The sequence below is a fragment of the Pseudopipra pipra genome, chromosome 26 (genome assembly GCF_036250125.1).
Source record: "Pseudopipra pipra isolate bDixPip1 chromosome 26, bDixPip1.hap1, whole genome shotgun sequence".
NCBI lineage: Eukaryota > Metazoa > Chordata > Aves > Passeriformes > Pipridae > Pseudopipra > Pseudopipra pipra.
The window spans coordinates 1,688,957-1,708,909 of record NC_087574.1 but is presented as its reverse complement, the minus strand read 5'-3'; the positions used below and the strand labels follow the sequence as shown (position 1 = coordinate 1,708,909).

Sequence of the window (19,953 nt, the reverse complement as noted above, 5' to 3'; positions counted from 1 at the left end):
CACGCCCCCTTGCTCGCTCCCAGCCTGCCTCCCCTCACCAAACCACGCCCCCTCACGCAAACCACGCCCCCTCCCGCCGCCAAACGCTCTTTTTCCAACCGCTCCTTCCCTCCCTCCCTGCCATCCCTCCCTCCCTGCCATCCCTCCTCCCCTCCCCAAACCCCGCCCACTTTCCTTCCCCTCCAAACGCGCCCTTCTCAAACCACCCCCTCCTTCCCGGGCCACGCCCCTTCCGCTAACCCCGCCCCCTCAGGCCCCGCCCCGCCCCTCCCTCGCGCCGTTCCCGCCATGCCGCACGCGCGGAAGGGGCGCGGCTGCGGCGGCGGCGCCGCCCCTTCCGTGAGGGCGGCGAGGCGGAGGAGCAAGATGGCGGCGGCGGCCGTGCTGGAGCTGCAGCGCGCGCGGTCCCTGCTCTCCACCGACCGCGAGGCCTCCATCGCCATCCTGCACTCCATCGGTGAGTGCCCCGGCAGCCGCCGCGCCGCACGCCCCGCGCCCGCAACGCGCCCGCAACGCCCCCCCTCCGGCGCCCCGCGCCGCTGCTGACTCACCGTGCGGGCAGCGCGGCCTGGGGCCCGGCCCGCTCCGCGCCGCGGGGCTGTGGAGGAGTCGCAGCCGGCGCCGTGTGAGCGTTGATGTGTGAGGGAGTGCTCGGACTGTGCCGGTTCGCGGGGGGTTCGCGCTGCGGTGCCGCGGCCGCGCTGAAGGGCGGGCGGCGAGGGCTCCTCCTGCAGCTCTGGAATTCCCTGTGAACCCTCTCAGCGCTGAGCTTTGAGGGGGTTTTTCGTTGTGCCGCGGCTCGGTTTGAACTCCTCGCCGGAGAGCTTCACCCCGTGTTCGCTCTGCCCGTCCCTGGCGGGTGCTGGTGGCACCCCCTGCCCTGGGCATTTATTGGAGGTGTTGAAGGGGTTGTCAGTGATTTGGGGGTAAGAGAGCGGAGAGCCCTCGAAACCGGTGTAAAAGCAGTAACGCCTTAATTGTTGTGCCGTGCGGGGACTGTGCGGAGGTGCCGTGACCCGCTGTCACCCCGCTGTGCCGGGACAAGTTTTCCCGGTGCTCGTGTCCGGCCTCGGAGGGGCTGTCGGGGCTTTAAGAGTTGTTTGTGCCTCCCTCGGTGTTTTGCTGGTTGTTCAGGGGTTGGTGTTCTCAAGCCACGCTGGGCCGGGTCAGGCTCAGTCAGGACAGCCCCAGCTGCGGGTCGGGGGGATCAGGAGCAGCCCGGAGTGTTGTGCGATGCTTTTCTCCTTGAGAGCAGAGTTCCCTCGCTTTGGGCACCACACTGAGTTACAGGGGCTGAGAGCCACAGTCCGGGCTCCTGGAGGGTTTAGTCCCCTCAGAGCTGGGATTTTAGCTCTGTTTGTGGGGAAGTTGGAGGGATTCCCTGCGCTGGGGGTGGTGGCAGGGAAGGAAAGGGATAACTCGTGAATTGGTGCTTCTGGGTGTCGTTTGGCCCTTTACCTGCCCGGGAGCAGTCACTCACCTGGCACAGAGTGCAGTGGCACTGCCAGCAGCTGTGACACCTGAGTGAGGGGGGACATGCCCACCTCTCAGAGATGGTGTTGCACTGCATTTCATCCACAGGATCTCAGCTTAACACACAGAGCAGCAGAGAGGGATATCCCCGGGAATCCCATTAAATGCCCTTTATCTGGTTCTGTGGCTCTGCTCTGTGGTGGTGTCTGTAAATGCCACTTGCACAGCTGGACAAGCTGAATGAGACTGTTCAGAGCTGGGATTGCAGTGGGGTCTGTCAGCTGTGATACCCTCATGGAGCACAGGCAAAGCTCTACAAACTGAATTTAAACCTCCCACGGAACCTGCCCCCCTGACCTCGGGCTGGGCTGAACTCACCTGTGCCTGTGGGATCAGCTCCTGCTTTTGGGCTCCTCTCCAGGAGCTGACCAGCAGGGATTGTCCTCTGGAACAGCACCAAAGCAACATTTCCTGTGTTCTTTTCCCCAGTGAAACGTGAGGTCTATGAGGACGATGAGGAAGCAGTGCAAGTCAAGGAGCAGAGCATCCTGGAGCTGGCATCACTACTGGCCCAGACTGGGCAGGCAGAAGGTGAGTCTGAGATCCAACTGAGCTGACAGGAGGTACTGCAGCCAGTGGGTTTAGTCTCCTTATTTGTGGGACAGCAGGAAAAGTAGCTTTTGGCAGGGAATGTTTTCTCAGAGACAGGACAGAAACTAAACTAAAAAAACCCTAAAAAATTAAATAAACAACATAAAATGTTAATCTTGTGCTGCTTGTCCCAGTGTCCCAAATGATGCTGCTGTACAGTTCAGTCTGTGACCTTTGGATGTGTTGGTCTTTTAGTACAAGTGATTGTTAAGTCATTATGTTTGGGATGAGAAGTGTCTCCTGATTGGTTTTTAATTACTTCAGAGCCTTGTTTCAAATGGAAAAGTTTGTCCCATAAAGTCCTTTCTCTCCAGCAGCTTCCCTCACAATTAATTGATTTATCTGCTGGGCCATGACATCAGCAAAGCCTGCCCAGCTCCACACGGGAGCAGGATGGGACAGTCCCTCCATTGTGAGGGGACAGAGATGGAGCTGAGTTCTCTGTTCAGTGATTATTTGGAATCTGTTCCTGTCCTCTGTTTCCTCAGGGCGGGGGGTTGGTTATTTTGCACTCAGCAGTCTGGGGTTGTGTTTTTGGGGGCACTTTTCACCTGGAGCATGGCAGGAGCTGTCACACCGTGTCGGTGTTCCTGGCCAGGCTGCAGCCCTGGGGTTTCTGCCTGTGCCCAGCAGTGGGGCAGGGTGAGGAGTGGAAGGTGTGTGCTCTTAAGTCTGGCACTGGTGGGGAAAGCAGCCCAGCAGGAGGTTTAATCACACTGGAATTGGACTGGGACACCAGAGCTGACACTGGGAAAGCTCTGTGAGGGCTCAGGGAGCTGCTGATCCAGATCACAGTTTATATTTGTTGTGGAATTACCCCCTGGTGTCCCACTGGCCAGCCTTTTGAAACATCTCTTTGACTGGGCCATTTAAGTGCTCTGCCCATATCCAGAGGTGTTTTGAGCATTCCAGACCCCAACCCCACTGTGGATCCCACTTAAAGGGGCTGGGGACAGGAGATGACTGGCCCTGAGAGCAGTGCTGGAAACAAAGGTGCTGTTCCTGTCCCTTCACTCAGGTGTGCACCTCTGATTCCTGCTGGGGACTCCTTCCAGAGCCTCTGGGGAGCAATAAACCCTTCCAGCACAGCATTCCTGCAGGAAGGCCTGGAACAGGACAAAGGAAGCTGCTGTACAAGTGCCCCTTTCCTAATTGAAGTCAGTCAGCTCAGTGGGGGTGTCACTGGGCCAGTGCCCTTTGCACTCTGCTGGTTACTCATGTAGAAAAAACCAAACATGGTTCTGCCCCTGCACCAAGGGAGATGTGAGTGTTTGGGCCAAAGAGGGGGAAACCATCACCAGGGTCTGCTCAGGTCAGTGTGGGATGTGCTGCTGGGGAGCAGAACTGGGAGCAGAGTCCATGTGACCTCCTCATCTCTGCAGAGCTTGGAGTAGTCTTGAGTTTAAGTGGAAGTTTTACACCAGTATAAAGAACTCTGAGGTTTTCTGAGAGGGTGGGCAGCTAATAGATTTATTTCTTTTTAAGGGGAAGGCTAAGAAATTGAAAATAACAACATTAACTCATCAAACGCAGGGTTATGAAGGAGCAAACTCGAAATGTATTTGCAGGGTGTTAGAGAGAACACTGAACTGCAGAGTGATTTTGTTCTGGGTAGAAGAAAATGAATGTGGTGACATTAACATGCCAGCTGTGTGTGTGTAGATGGGAGTGGGATCAGCAGGATGTGCTTTTTGGAGGTGTGGTGGAGCTGGGGGGGAAGGAATGGGTACCCCAGCTTGGGGCTGTGCTGGTGCTGTGGGAGAGGCTCTGTCACCTTCCCTTCCTGTCACTTTTCCAGGTTTGGTTTTAGCAAGTGGTGACAGGTGACAGGTTTGAGGTGTTGCAGTGCCCAGTATCCCTAGAAGTGGATATTGGGAAGGAATCCTTCCCTGGGAGGGTGGGGAGGCCCTGGCACAGGTTGCCCAGAGAAGCTGTGGCTGCCCCTGGATCCCTGGAAGTGTCCAAGGCCAGGTTGGACGGGGCTTGGAGCAACCTGGGCTGGTGGGAGGTGTCCCTGCCCATGGCAGGGGTGGCTTTAAGGTCCCTTCCAACCCAAACCATTCCATGATTCCATGACTCTGCTGAATTGCAGCCTTTGTTTAGAAAAACAACAATAATGCCAGTGACCCTCTTCAATCCTGTATCCTTATCAAGCAGATGAACTCACAGATCAATTCCTTTTTTTTTGTGACAGTTCTAGGTTTTTATAGAGTTGGAATAACTCGGATCAGGAATTTGGATCCATGATGTGTGAGCTCATGGAAGCACTTTCCTCCAGGATGAGCAGCAAGGCTTAATTTTCCAGAGCTGCTGCTCATCACTTCTCCAGAGCTGTCAATCACACCCCTTTGCCAGGCATTGCATTCACTTGGAAAAAATAAAATCCTAAAAATAGTTGATGGTTATGTTGGTAGGGAAGAGGAATTTCTGCGGGAACTTTGATCCCGTGTGGCTGAACGTGGAGTTTGCAAAATGCACAGCTGGATTCCAGCTGTTGACTTGGGTTTCTCCTGAGTTCTGGGGCAGCTGCAGAGCACATCAGTGGAAAGGTTGGACACATCCTGCATTATGTTTCACCTGATTTTTCCTTTTTTTCTTCTAAAGTTCCTGTGGGGAAGAGTATGATGGGCACTAAAGCCATGATTCCACTGGTCCTGAGGGGCTGGGGTAGCACAGGGATGCACAGGAGGAGGTGCTTGGGAGTGGTTGAGAGCTGATGGATGCAGAGCCCCCCTTCCCAGCTCACATCCTGACCCCTGGGAGTGGCTCTGTGCAGAACTGAGGTGCTGGAAGGAGCTGTGTGCTGCTCTCGTGGGGGTTTGTTTGCTGTGTGTGAAACCAAAGTGTTTGGCTTGGGTTCAGAGGATTGGGATTTGCATCCATGAGTGGTACTGGGGGTTAAATGGACCTCAGGACAGGAGTGCTGTGGGTGAAGTGGGGCAGCAGATATCAGTTCCTTGTGGAGTAAAAGCTGGGCACTGTCAGGGCTTAGATATTAAAGCAGCTGTACCTTAGTTCTAGAAAAACCTGCCCATGTGTGCTCTGGCAGAGAGAAAGTCAAACTTTTACGAAGGCTAAGGCCTGACAGAGCATCTTGTTTTGTTCCCTGTTCCAAGTATTTCATTGTGGAAGGATTCAGGATCTCTTGCACTGCAGTTTGGGAATGAGGCTGCTCTGAGGATCCAGGGCACACCCCAGAGAAGTTCTGTTTGCTCTAAATCTGCACTTTGAGATGTTTGAAAATGTCAGTACAACATCATTCCAGGGCCTAAAGGGGCTCCAGGAGAGCTGGAGAGGGATGTGGGACAAGGACCTCGAGAGACAGGACACAGGGAATGGCTTCCCACTGCCAGAGGGCAGGGTTAGATGGATATTGGGAAGAAATTCCTCCATGGGAGGGTGGGGAGGCCCTGGCACAGGTTGCCCAGAGAAGCTGTGGCTGCCCCTGGATCCCTGGAAGTGTCCAAGGCCAGGTTGGACGGGGCTGGGAGCAACCTGGGCTGGTGGAAGGTGTCCCTGCCCATGGCAGGGGGTGGCACTGGATGGACTTTAAGGTCCCTTCCAACCCAAACCATTCCATGATCACTATGAGTGATTGGATTGGAAAAAACTGGGTTCCACTTCTTAAGAGTGTGAGACATGAGTTGTATCAGACTTGATTAGTCTTAAAATAAATAGGTTGAAAAAGTAAAAAATATGAGGAATAATTTTTAGATATTAGTAAGATATTCTCATGACAATTACTTTGCATTACTGCTAAATGAAATATGGAAGAAACCTTGTTTTCATTTGTTTTTATTGGAATCCTCCCAAACTGAAATCCTCCTGATACTCCCCCATATACTAATTGAAATTAAATTAGTCTCTTATTTTAGTTTTGATTTGATACCAGTTTGATACAGAGTATATTGCGGGTTCCTGAATTAGTCATTACAAGTCTTTGATTTTTCTTTTATTATTACTGAATCTTGTAAACACAGTGGTGTGAGATCCACCTGATATTTGGGTGAGACTCAGAAATCTGGGGCAAATAGCTGCGATTTCAGTGTAAACCCCTCTGCTGGTGAGTCAGCCCTGAATCCTGCTCTGCTGGAAGATCATCTTCCCAACCTGCAAACAGCCCTGGTGGGACCTGCCCCCCTGGCCACGGGTTGGTTGTTGTAGGAGACTTTTCACTTGTGCAATTCCAGCAGGTCACTCCCAGGGTGACACCTGGAGCTGCTGTGCCCTGACAGCCACATTCCTGCTCTCTGGGAATGACACTTTAGGGTGTTTCTTCATAAAGACAGACTTTTCCTTCTTCCACCTCTTCTAAAGACTCACTTTATACCTTATAATATACTTATTACAAGCAGAAATGTAGTTATTTGAGGTAAGAGCTAATCAGGTAAAGGTGTAGCTGGAGTGTTCAGGAATGTCATTTTCCAGCAGTTGGAGTGTTCAGGAATGTCATTTTCCAGCAGTTGGAGTGTTCAGGAATGTCATTTTCCATTTTGGAGCAGGGAGTGTATCTGACTTCCTGGGTCTAGCATCAAACTGAGATCATAAAAACACGTTTGAACCACGAACTCCATTTTGCAGAGAAATCTCAAAGCATTTAGCAGATCCTTACATTTTTCAAAGGTGCCTGAGGCAGAAGTAGTTCCAGCTGGTGGTAACTGGGGAGCTGCAGCACCAGGCAGTGCGGGCGAGGCTGGAGCCCCCTGTTTGCTGCAGGTGACATTTATCACTGTGTCCTGTAAAATAACGTGGAGAAACTGCCTGTTTGGTGGAATAAATGCTGTGTGCAGACCTGTCAGCAGCTCTTGGCTCTTGTATTTCATGATTTGGGGTTTGTTTTTTCTCCAGAGCTGGGAGGACTCCTGAAGTATATCCGGCCCTTCTTGAACATCATCAGCAAAGCCAAGGCCGCCCATATAGTGCGGGTCCTGCTCGACCTGCTCCTTAACATGGAGGCAGCCACAGGACAGGAGGTGAGGCTGCAGTTCCAGCAGCAATTCCAGCTGTTCCTCAAAAGCTGCAATACCCTTATCTGACCTAGTTTGCTTCGCACTCGAGAATTATTCGTGTCATTTAAATGCACTTGGATGTATTTTATAAATAAAACATCAGATGATTTGATTCACAACCATGTTTTCCTGCTGCAGGTTAGGAGTGGTTCCCACCCTGTCTTAGGTTTGTGTTGTTTCCTCAAGTTGGGCTGGGTTGGATATTAGGGAAGATTTCTTCACGGAAGGGGTTGTCCAGGCCTGGCACAGTCCCCGTCCTGGAGGGATTTGAAAGATGGATGTGGCACTTGGGGACATGGTCAGTGGTTGCCATTCTGGGGGAATGCTTGGACTCGATGATCTTTGGGGTCTTCTCCAACCTAAATGATTTTAGGTACAGCATTAGGAGTGTTTTGTAGCATGGTCAGTGTTGGGGATGTGAGAGGTGCTCCACCTGCTCCAGGGAGCCAGGGCCAGGAAAGGTGAACCTGGTGTGGGATGGCACAGAGGAGCTGTCCAGGAGCTGCTGGGGTTCAATGGTCAGTGTTACTCAGCATCTTCCACCTGGAGACAGAGTGTGGGGGATGTTTTACTGCACAGAGGCATGAAAGTTACTCCTGAAGTGGGAGTGGAAAGAGTTTTACAGCTGTAAACTGTGTCAGTGGATGAACTTCTCCACAGAAAGCCCAGGACAGTCTAACCCAGTTAGGATTCAGTCTGTTCTCATCAGCTCCTTAGGATACAGTTGTCTGGTGTTTGGAGTTTTTCCCCACTCTTTGGTTATTTGGGAATGGGATAAGAACAGGAGCAACTTATAAGTGATGAGGAGCCACTCCCAAGCAGTGCTGACCTGCAGTGGGCTGTACTGGCACACCAGTCCCTTAGGTGGAGAAGAGAGATAGGACAAAACCCACAGAAAACCTGCACACAGGGACTGAGAGACTGCAGGGCAGGTGTGGTTCTGCCATGCTGAGGGGCAGGTGATGTTCTCATTAGCCAAATTAGCACAGAACCATCACCTTTCAGTGCAGCTAACCCAGGAAATGTTCCTCCAAATTTGCTGTTTGCTTCTTGTGCCTTCTGTGTGATGTTGCCATAAATGGTGACAGAATGTTTTGCCTCCCTTTAGCAGAAGGGATCAGGAAGTGGGGTGGGATGTGCAGGTGAGAAGAGAGGAATCCTTAAATCATCAGGAGAAGATGAGCAGCTTCAGACTCTTCTAAAGTTAACTTGGTGTAAAGGACAATATTTGGGTGCAATTGCAAAAGGAGTTGGAATAACAGCAATGGAAATAGGACCCAGTGAGTCAAAATTACTAATTTTCAAGCATATTCAAACCCAAAACCTTAAGGAATGGTGACATCTAACCTATGAGGTTCTCAATGCAGCAGTCCTGAATCCTTTCAGAAGTGTTCCAAGGGACTTGGTGTTGAGAAGACTCCCAGGAGCCCAGTAAAGCAATGAAAACTGGAGGTTTCTCCAGCTCCTGATGCTCCAGCTATCACTGGGCAATAATGAAACCTCATAATGGCTTTTTATAAAATGGTCGCATTTAATAAGCAGCGAGGAGGGAGCTGCTCCAGAGATCCTGGGAAAAGGATTTCCTGAGCCTGGCACCTCAGGATATTTATTTTCCTTTATTGAAAACAGCATAATTGTGAGTTTTTAACTTGTTAGTGCCTCCCCCAAATGCCTCCGAACGACACCTTTGGTGTCGTTCGGAGGCATTTGGGGGAGGCACTAACAAGGAAAGCTTTTAGCCTTGCCTAGTTAAACCTTGACTTTTAGGCTGGACTAATTTCCTTCTGCTCCCTTCAAGGTGGACCTGTGTTTAGAGTGTATTGAATGGGCCAAATTAGAGAAGAGGACGTTCCTACGCCAGGCTCTGGAGGTAGGTCACTACATCCCAAACCCTGTGTAGGTCACATCATCCCTTTAGATTTAACACCCATCAAAAGTAGAGGACTTGTGTGTGTTGTCTTTGTGTGTGTCTCCTGGGTGGGCATTAATTACACTAAAATCAGTGGTTCTCCTCAAAAAAAAAAAGGCAGGATTTTGTCCACAACTTGGACCATGTAACGTGTCAAACATAGATTAATTTTAGTGAGGTGTGTGCAGATGAGAATGTCCAAAGTTTCATTTTACAAAATAAATCTGTTCTGGCTTTCCTCACAGCAGTTCCTTTTCTGTTCTCCAGGCCAGGCTGGTCTCTCTCTACTTCGACAACAAGAAGTACCAAGAAGCTTTGCAACTAGGTGAGGCTCCCACTAGATGGTGGTAGTAGATCTCTGCTTTTAAATGACTCTTGACAAGGGAAACCACGGGCTGGGTCATGTTCCTTGATAAGTTTTGTAGGATTTGGCTGTTAAATTCCTCAGTGCTGTACCAGTTCTGCCACCTCTTGCTGTAGCTGGGTGGTAACAGCTCTTAGAGATGTCTTTGTTCTCGTTGTTTCACCATCCTCACCCATCTCACCTGGTCTCAAGGCCAGGTTGGATGAGGCTTGGAGCAATCTGGGCTAGTGGAAAGTGTCCCTGCCTGTGGCAGGAGGTGGAATGAGATGAGCTTTAAGGCCCCTTCCAACCTAAACCATTCCAGGATTCTGTGTCTTATTAATTACAAATAATTTTGGAGGCTGTATCCAGTTGAAGGCTGGAGTTTGGCTGCTGCTGGCACATGCTGGAATACACTGCTGTGGTCAGGCTGAAGGGAGAAAGCAGCTTTTTGTCCCGTTGCTCAAACACAACCCCAGGAAAGCAGTGGTAGTGCTGGGAAATGGCAGAACCTCTGTGGGTGTCCTCAGACCAGCTCTGGTGAGGTGCTGTAAAGACTTCAAGAGTTTGCTCCTGCACCACCTGAGATGGTCATTAACCACATGAACTCCTGCTCTGCCCCAGAGCAGAGTGAAGCAGGTCATCTTACAGCTCCCCTGCTGCCTTTTAAATGCTCATTTTGGAAGTGACTGCAGATGAAAGTTCAAGCTGTGAGTGAGGTTTAAGGTGGCTGAGGGGTGTTTGCACAGCAGTGTGGCAGAGCAGGGCTGAGGGTGACTGCATGGACACAGTGCTCACCTGGGACCCACAACTTCTGACCCTGAGTGGTGGCACGAGCTGTGTCATGTCCAGAGTCACCTGGGGGACTTGTATCTGATCAGAATATCAAGTTAAGTGCTGTTGTACATGGAATTCAGGATGGAGTTAGAACTAATTTGCATACAGAAATGTAATGAACTCAGGTTTCAACTGATCAGAGGCCACACTCCAAAGCTGTGCTTAATGAGTTTAATCCCTTGGGGACTTGGGAAGGCCTGTACCTCTAGGACAGCCCCTGTGATAATGCCCTGAGGGGTCAGTGTTGTGTCCATGGCTGTGGGGGGTCAGGGCAAGCAGGGAGTCTCTGGGATGTTTTTGGGATAATCTGTTCTTTTCTACCCAGTTTCAGATCTGCTTTTCAGCCCCTGAGAACAGCAAGGCAGGAGGAGGTGCTCATCTCTGCTCACCTAAGTTACCTCTTGGTTTAGTGGGGGGAAAGAAGGAGACAAGTTTTCTCCAAGACTGGCTCATTCTGTCCTCACAAGGCTTTGATGTGCCAGCTTATCTTGGCATCCTTTAGCCTGTCCATTCCCACCTCCTACATTTGTCCTGTAAATATCCTGTGCTTAAAGCATTCCTTCCTCATCCCATCATCTTAGGAGATGCTTAAAAATCCTCAAGTCTCATCTTTAGGGCCCTGGTTTGGGAGCAGCAGGTCCCAGAGCTGTTGTCCTTCCCCTCTGCCAGGCTCCCAGCTCCTGCGGGAATTGAAGAAGATGGATGACAAGGCACTGCTGGTGGAAGTGCAGCTGTTGGAGAGCAAGACTTACCATGCCCTGAGCAACCTGCCAAAAGCAAGAGCAGCCTTAACCTCGGCACGGACCACGGCCAATGCCATCTACTGTCCCCCCAAGCTGCAGGCAGCGCTGGACATGCAGTCAGGTGAGGCCTCCAGGAGAAAGGGGACATCCAGGGCTCCTCCTGACACATCAGTGACTCGTCCTGAAGGGAATAATGGAAAATGATGCTCGGTGGGACCTCAAGGTGCCCACCTGTCTCCCCAGTTCCAATGACATTGCTCCTGACACTTGTGTTTCCAGCCCAGTTTTGATAACCCCCAGTGGTGGATGGTCTGTCACCTCCCCAGGCACTGCAGCATTACACTGTGTTCCTGACCCATTACACAGTCCTGACCCAATTTACAGGCACTTACCTGAAGTGCCCCAAACTTGTCTTTCTTAAAATGTCCTCGTAAGAGAGGGCAGGGATGTTCTTCTCACAGAGATGAAGGAAAGGGGGCACAGGATTCCCTTTACTGAGTACCACTGAGCAACCAAATTGTTCTGTCCTCTTCCAGTTATGTCCAGAATGACCTCTGGTTTGTCCCTGCCACAGGTATTATCCATGCAGCAGAAGAGAAGGACTGGAAAACAGCCTATTCATATTTCTATGAGGCATTTGAGGGAAATGATTCAATTGACAACCCCAAAGCCATCATTGCACTGAAGTACATGTTGCTGTGCAAAATCATGCTGAACAGGTACGTGGCAAATGGTGCTGGGAAGAACATCCCTGCATTTCCAGGGGAAAGGCTTTTTGTTTATAAGGCTCTGAGTTCTGATGAGGGAACTCAAGCAGTGTCTGCTTTATCACCTAATCAATGCTTCTCAGATGGTGTTGTTTGAACTGTAGTAATTTGCTGTCAGTTGGGAATTTTGGAGGCACTCTGAGGTTTAAGCTGACCTTGTTGCTGAATAAATGCTCTGTTCCCTTCCCTCCCCTCTCCAGCCCAGAAGATGTGCAAGCATTAGTGAGTGGGAAGCTTGCTCTGCGGTATGCAGGAAGACAGGTATAGAAACTTAATCCTTCCTATCTTCCTCTTATCTCTCAGAATACTGGGTTATTCTTTTTATCAAACACTTTGGTCTTTTCATACCAAAATGCCACTCCTGAGTGAAATCCAGAACTGATTAAATTACCAGGAATCATTACCAGCAGTCAGTTGCCTTCAGGGGATTTCCAGTGATTTTCACAACCTGAGAACCTGGGGGGTTCACTTTGTTTCCCCTGTTTTTCTCCTCCCTTCATGAACCACAAACTGCCCAATGGCATCAGGGCCTCGTGTCCCAGCCCAGCAGGTTGAGTCCTGGGGAGCTGTGAGGTGGAAGGAATTGTTAAATCTTCTGTTCATTCTGGCATGTGAATGTGCCAGGCTGGGAATGCTGCTCCTAAATTAAATCCAGGGATGCTTATGGAGTGTGCAGTGCCAGAATCCAGGCTGGGAGCCTCCTGCCCTCAGGGCTGTGCTCAGGCTGGGCTGTGCTCTCACTGCCCACAGGGGATTGGGAATTACCAGAGGAGGTCAGTGTGGAAGAGGCTGACATGGGGATATCCCTCCCGGAGCAGGAAGGGCAGCCCTAATCCTGCCTCATCCCCTTCCCCAGACTGCCAGCTGGTTGGAGGCTCCTCTCCAGAGCAGGAGGGGCAGCTGGGTGGGAGATCCTGGGTATTGTCCAAACTGTGCTGCTGAGACAGCCACGATCAGCAGTTCCTGCAGCAGCTGGGGAACAGCATGGGAGCCCTGGGGACAGCTCAGGGGGAACTGTGGAATATCTTGAGTTGGAAAGGACTCACAAAGATCATCAAGTCTAACTCCTGGCTCTGCACAGGACAATCCCAAAAAGAAAGGGGGCAGCAGAATCCTGGGCCTTGTGCACCAGATCCACGTCCTGGGCACTGTTCTGCTGTTCCTTGGTGGGGTTGCCCACTCTCTTTGAGGGAGATCAGGTTGGGGCTGAGGTTCTTGCTTTGTTCCAGCAATTAATGGGTAGACAAGAAGATGCTGTCCCTGGTGGGGTGTCCCTGGTGGGGTGTCCCTGGTGGGGTGTCCCTGGTGGGGTGTCCCTGGTGAGGTGTCCCTGGTGGGGTGTCCCTGGGACTGCTGCTGAGCCCCTGTCACCCAGCAAAGGAGATGTGACTGTGCTGAAGGGGAGAAACTCAACCTGAGGGCTGAAAATGGCCACCTTCATTTAGCAAGTGCCTAAGGGGACATTTTCCTTAAAAACAGTGTCAAACTTGCTCCCAGCCTGCAGCTGGTGATCTCAGACCTGCAGACCTTGGGTGCTCTGTGGGGCTGGTTCCACACCGTGTCCTGCAGCTGCTGGACACGTTCCCTCCTCAGCAGCTGCTCTGCCTTGTGGCAGTGACACTCCCAGGGCTCTGTGGCACAAGGAACATTCCTGGTTTCCTGCTTAAGCACTTTCCCAGGATACTGCACAGTTTGCATAATCTCAGTGAGAGGAGATTCCAGAAAGAAATAACCTCTTTTTGGTGTTCTTTCCCCGCAGACAGAAGCACTAAAATGTGTGGCACAGGCCAGCAAGAACCGGTCGCTGGCAGATTTTGAAAAGGTGAGACAGCAAATGGGACCTGGCTGGACAAAAACCAGTCAGAAATGCCAGGTTTGGAAAGCTGTAGGAGCTGCTACATCCTACAGCAGGAAACCATGGAAACATTGATAGAAAACAACAGTGCACCAAGCAAATACCCCTCAATAATCAACTGGTTTGCTTTTCTCAGTGTGGGGGTAAACTTGTTTGAACCTGTTTTTTTAAACTTTTTATATTTGGAGAGCCAACTCAGAAGCAGTTTTCCTTTTGGTGCTGTTCACTGGGATGTATATCTTCCTGAAATTTTTCCTGGCTCCAGCAAGAATAGCCACAGAGGATTCCCATGTCAGGAGCCAGTCCTGCTGCGTGTGAAGCAGAGATTCGGGCTTATGTGAGGATGAAAAAAGCTTGAAAGGCTGCTGGGCTGTCATGACCTCCTGGCTTTTAGCTAAGTTTGGGGTTGGATTAGCCATGATACTGTGCTGGGCAAGGAGGGGAGGGGGTTTCATCCTCAGAGAACCTGTTTTACCTCAGCTATTTCTTCCCCAGGCCCTGACAGACTTTAAGGTGGAGCTCAGGGACGACCCCATCATAAACACTCACTTGGCCAAGCTCTATGATAATTTATTGGAACAGAACCTGATCAGAGTCATTGAACCCTTCTCCAGAGTACAGGTAAATGTTTCCAGCAGCACATCCAGCTGGTGCCTCTGTCCCCTGCTGCTGGGGGGTGAGGGGCTTGTTCCCTCATGGAATACTCCTTACTCAGAGCTGCTCAGCACTTCAGAGCTCAGGGTTCATCGTGTTCAGCTGAAAAAATGATCAGGAGGGGGCTGAGACTTTTGGAAAACCACATTCCAGAGTCACTGGCCTTTCCACCTGTTTCCCTTATGCTCTCTGGAAGGTGACTGGCTTTGGACCCTGAAGGTAACAGTGTTTTTCTTTGATGAGCTCTGACAGGGTGTGGGCAAAGCTGCCACAGTCTTGGAGATGAAATATTTCATGTTTCAGAGTGAAAGGGCTTTAGATGTCCAGTCCACCTGCAGTTAAAATTAGACACAAAGGACCTGAAGCTGCAGAGAGGACAAAGCCACTGCAGATTTTTAGCCCAGAGCATTTCCAGGCCCTTGAGCTGTTCCAAAGAGCCCCAAACCTCTGTGTTCTGTGTCCAAAGTGCAGCAAAAGATTTACCTGACTCTGTTGGTCTCTCTTGTAGATTGAACACATATCCAGCCTCATCAAGCTCTCAAAGGTAAGAACCTCACTAGAAATCAGTGACACATCTTAAAAGGGCAGAGGAATTGGGGTTAAATGGCATTTGCCACTGGGAACTAAACATGAAGTGTGACAGATGAGCTCCACAGCATTCCCAGGCAAATATCCCCTCGGGAATTCAACTTTAACATGGGCAGTTCCTGGGAGGCATCAAGTCTTCCTGTCTGTAGACTGCTGTAACATCCCCTTCCCTCACATGGGTTTTACTTCCTCTCTTGGCACTTTCTTTTTATTGGAGGCAGATTTTCCTCTGCTGCAGGAGCAGCTCCTGTCCTGACTGGCTCAGTCTTCCCTGCTGCCCTGGGTTTAATCCCCTGAGCATACCCAGGGGAACCTTTCTTAGACCTTTAAGATCCAGGATCCAGCTAATCACCCTGCAGTGTCATCAGGGCTGTGACTGTCACACTGACTGTTGCAATAACTGCTTTACAGATAATCCCAGCCAGATTAAGTTTTAGGGAAATCCAGTGTAATCCCAGGAAGTTGCATCCCAGAGTGCTGCTGTCGTGTCCTGGCAGTGAGGGCAGAGGTTTGGACGTGAGCTGAGCTGGTCACAGGGATCACTGAGGTTGGAAAAGGCCTCTGACATCATCAAGTCCAACTGTTCCCCCAGCACTGCCAAGGCCACCACTGACCCATGTCCCCAAGGGCCACATCCATGTGGCTTTTAAACCCCTCCAGGGATGGGGACTCTCCAGTTGCCCAGGGCTGGACAACCCTTTCCATGAAGAAATTTTTTCCTGATATCCAGCCCAAACCTCTCCTGGCACACGGTTTTTTCCTAGACCAGCCCTTGGTGTTTAACACATCCTTAATATCTGGAGTAAAAGCTACTCTGCAGCTCTTTAACTGCAGCTGTGTCCCCTCTGCCCAAGGAGCTGGAGAGGAGCTGCCTCCTGTGGGCCTGCCTGGTGCTGGGTGGATTAAATAAAACTTGACCTAATCCTTGCTGAACTGAGCTAGAATGTTCCAGATCCCCTGAGGAGTAAAGCCTGTCTGAAGTGACAGATTCAGCATCATCTGTGGAACAAGGAGGCAGGACATTCTGGGTTTTCTCCTCATTAAAAGCTGCTCCTTAATTTCCTGAGGCATCTAAAGCATGTGGTGGCATCAAAACCTGTCCTGACATTCAGTGAGGAAGTAGCTGCTCTTGAGCAGTGCTCATGTCCCACCAGGGCTGAGTGTGGAGCAGTAAAATTCACATGTTTTTATGTGCTTCTGGGAGACTTTTGATTTCTCTGCTTCAATTTCAGGCTGAGGTAGAAAGGAAGCTGTCACAGATGATCTTGGACAAGAAGTTTCATGGTGAGTCTCTGCATCCCTCAGTCCTGAGTGCCTTGGTGCCTGTGTGTGTACAGAGCTGTGCTTGGACTCCTCTTCCTCCTCTGAACCCTGGGGGTGCTCAACCCCCCTGCTCAGCTCAGGTGACAGCCAGGGAGGCTCTTCCTGCTGCTCCATCCGCCGCCTTTAAGCCCAAGGATTGATTTTCACAAATCAGGAGCACTGTTGGGTTCTTCTGTGCTGTGAGAGCATCCAAGGAGGGTGTGGGACCCCCAGGTGGGCTCTTCCCCCATGGAGCTGAGTGGGCTGTGGTCACCTTTCCCAGCTGGTTTGTATCCAGAGTGTTCTGTTGGAAGGGCCACCCCCATGGCACAGGAGGTGCTCTGGGTTGGCTGGGCCCACAGCAGAGGTGCTGCCCTAGTGATCCCTCAAGGAAGCAGCTCTGCTCTGGTTATATTGTCCCTGTGTCAGTCAGCAAGGCCCCTGGATCTGGCTGAGGGAGGGGAGGGCTGGAAGCAGCACGCTGGGTGTGGAACACTCTGGAAGGACAGAGCCCACCTGGCACCTGGGAACAGTCCCATTACAGACCAGCTCCTTTTTAGCCTTGCTCCAGTGCTGGGCTGGTCCATCCAGCTGGGCACAGGGCAGGGGCAGGGAGCTTGTAGGGAAGGAGCTTCTCCTGGATGGCTTCTCAGGCTGTTCCCTGGGATGTATTTTTTCCTGGGAATGCTGATGCAGTCCTGACCAAAATCAGCCAGTCCAGTGCAACACACGAGCCCTTCCCAGACCCTGGGTGTTTCTGGGGTAGATCCCTGATTTCCTACTGTTGGAAGACGTGACCCATGGAGCATCCCAGTGCTAAAGGCAGCGTGTTCCCACAGGAATCCTCGACCAGGGCGAGGGCGTCCTGATCATCTTCGACGAACCCCCGGTAGACAAAACTTACGAGGCCGCCCTCGAGACGATCCAGAACATGAGCAAAGTAGTGGATTCGCTCTACAACAAAGCCAAGAAGTTGACATAGGTGAGTGGGGCCTCTCCAGGCTCACAGAGCTCCATCCCCATCACTCCCAGGCTGTGTCCCCGAGCCTTGTTCCCTCTCCTCTCGAGTGACGTGGCTCTGTTTTCTCTTTGCAGAGTTGAATTTGCTAGCTGTCATTTGGAGAGTGTGTGTGACAGGAGAGTGAAACCTTTGGGAAAATGTTAGGAGACTTTTTTTTTTTTTCTTCTTCTTTGTTCTACTTTTCGCTCGGAAAGTTTTTAAACTTCCTCATCCGGTGCATCTTGTATTCCAGACGATGCGTGTTCCAGTTTCCATGTAATCTTTACTGGCCGAACTTTGTATCTGGGGGGGGGAAATATTGTTTAAACAAAGAGGGTATTCTAAATAAAAGGAAAAAGGCTTACACTACCTAAACATGTGCTTTCCACTTCCTGAGGGACGGCAGAGTTCAGCAGGGACAGCGTTTTGTTACCAGTAGGTGCCCAAATCCAGTTTGTTTCCTCTCCTCCACCCTGAAACCGGAGCTGTGCTGGTGGAGCACGAGCAGCCAACTCGATTCCATTTGTACTGAACCAAACCAACCCAAAATGTACAGACTGCTGGTTTATTTTTCAAGCCTCAAGGCCTCAGCCCCCCTGGGAAGCAGCTCCGTGGGGGTTTTCCTGCAGGACGGAGCTGTCGGGGTCCCCCCGGCCCCGCTCTGGGCGGAGGGGCCGGCGCAGGTTCCCCTGAGCCTGACTGTGCATGCTCTTGTTTGCAGATAGACTAGGTTTTAAATGTTTTCTCCCTCCCCACCTGCACTGGTAGGAAGAGCAGGTGACCCTGACTGTCCACATTTACTCTGCTGCATCATGTTTGATTTTTGTTCCCATCCGATGTGGGACAGCTTGGCCCTCTGGAATAGCCCAGTGCAGCTCGCTGGGAGCCTCCTCCTTAGTCCCAAAGCCATGTGGGGGGTGGAGCACGGTGTATTCCAGCATGTTCCATTTTCTGGTGAGGTTTCCAGTAGGTTTTAATGCCATTTGGGCAGTGTAAGCTTCTGCATCTCTGTCCTGCTCATTTTTATTTCTCCTGTCTCCTCTGTCTCTTTTTCCCTCTCCATGTTTTTCTTACAAAATTTATATTTTGTAAAAGGATTCTGTTTTATCAGGAAATACTCTGCCTTCACGCTGACTCTTAGACTGGCTGATTTTTCCCTTTTCTGTTCACATTTTGACCTCTCTGACCTTATATTTTATTTTATTTTATTATTCTTAATTTCCATCTCCTCCAGTCAGTCGCTGTTTGGGTTTTTGGCACCATCAATATCAAATGTACAAACGGTTCTTGCTAACCAACACCAGGTATATCTGATGTTCAGATGAGTTCCAATAAAGAATTTTTTTTTCAAAAACCTCTGTCTCCTGTTTTCAGCCACCGAGGCACATCCTGGGCACACTGGGGGCATGTTTTTTTTTCCTTAGGGAAGGGTGGGATCATCCCCTCACCAAAGCACCATTGGGATTGATATTTGGAGACACCAAATGTGAGGGGTCGTGTTGGAAACAGCATCACTAAAGATTTATGCATTGTGACCTGTTCCTGGCACAGCTCTTGAGAATATTATAAAAATAACTGTGGGCTTATGAAAAGAAGGGAGAGGGATTTTTTTATACTGGCAGATAGTGACAGGCCAAGGGGGAATGGCTTCCCACTGCCAGAGGGCAGGGATAGATGGGATATTGGGAAGGAAACCTTCCCTGTAAGGGTGGGGAGGCCCTGGCACAGGTTGCCCAGAGAAGCTGTGGCTGCCCCTGGATCCCTGGAAGTGTCCAAGGCCAGGTTGGACGGGGCTTGGAGCAACCTGGGCTGGTGGAAGGTGTCCCTGCCCATGGCAGGGGGTGGCACTGGATGAGCTTTAAGGTCCCCTGCAACCCAACCCTTTCCATAATTATTATTATTAAAAATCAAGATCTGCCCTCTGGGTCCTGCAGCTGTTCCTGAAAGTGCCCTGATGCCATATTGGAGGGCCAGGCCAGGATTCCTCTTCAGGCTGGGGAGGGTTTTTAGGGTGTCATTGATGCGATGTCTTGAATTTCCATGTCTGAAACCCGCACAGCTGGGACACCAGATGGTGTCCCTGCACCACCAACCTGCCCTCAGAGGCAGGAAAAGGTGAAGGATTTTACTCTGCTCTCACTCAGGGCTTGGGCTGCAGGGAAGTGCAGTTTTAGTTTTAATAATTCTATTTTTAAGCCATAAGTAACTCATAAAATACTCCCCCAAAGCAGCTCTGGCCAGTTCACCGTAATGCCACTGAAGTGTTTTCCCTGGGGATGCATCCCTGTGGATGGGACTTGCAAATTGTGGGTGAGGGAAGGGAAATTCATTTGTGGAAGCAGAGCTGGAGCTGGTGGACAGGCACAGGCAGGGCTGGGATAGAGAAAGGTGGGAATGGCTTTGAAGTTGTAGAATCCCCAAATGGTTTGAGTTGGAAGGGACCTTGAAGCCCATCCAGTGCCACCCCCTGCCATGGGCAGGGACACCTTCCACCAGCCCAGGTTGCTCCAAGCCCCGTCCAACCTGGCCTTGGACACTTCCAGGGATCCAGGGGCAGCCACAGCTTCTCTGGGCACCCTGTGCCAGGGCCTCCCCACCCTCGCAGGAAAGCATTTTTTCCAAATATCCCATCTGAATCTCCCCTCCTTCAGCCACAGTCCTGTGTGTTCTTGCTGCAAACGGTGTCCAGCTCTGGCCATCATCCCTCAGCAGGGACAGAATTGGTCCTGACCCCACAGGTGACAGTGGGGGAGCAGAGAGACCCCTGTGCTGGAGGCTGAGAGGACCCAACCTGGAGCCAGGACGATGAAGCAGGTCTGTGG

General features: G+C 51.0%; 1 protein-coding gene across 1 annotated transcript; it reads left to right on the top strand.

Moving 5' to 3' along the window:
* The first annotated feature begins 106 nt into the window (after positions 1–106).
* PSMD11 (proteasome 26S subunit, non-ATPase 11) lies at positions 107–18,485 on the top strand. The gene is made up of 14 exons (XM_064636908.1): positions 107–457; positions 1,963–2,064; positions 6,973–7,097; positions 8,932–9,003; positions 9,310–9,367; positions 10,892–11,086; positions 11,540–11,684; positions 11,933–11,993; positions 13,492–13,554; positions 14,083–14,208; positions 14,750–14,785; positions 16,062–16,113; positions 16,971–17,113; positions 17,227–18,485. The coding sequence occupies exons 1-13, from the start codon at positions 289–291 to the stop codon at positions 17,111–17,113; spliced, it is 1,347 nt and encodes a 448-aa protein (XP_064492978.1). The 5' UTR covers positions 107–288; the 3' UTR covers positions 17,227–18,485.
* The last annotated feature ends 1,468 nt before the right edge of the window (positions 18,486–19,953 follow it).

Excerpts from the sequence above, each read along its gene's own strand:
- PSMD11 (XM_064636908.1), top strand. The coding sequence starts at position 289 with ATGCCGCACGCGCGGAAGGGGCGCGGCTGCGGCGGCGGCGCCGCCCCT. Across the intron at positions 458-1,962 it reads CGCCATCCTGCACTCCATCG|TGAAACGTGAGGTCTATGAG; the intron begins GTGAGTGCCCCG and ends TCTTTTCCCCAG. Across the intron at positions 2,065-6,972 it reads CCAGACTGGGCAGGCAGAAG|AGCTGGGAGGACTCCTGAAG; the intron begins GTGAGTCTGAGA and ends TTTTTTCTCCAG.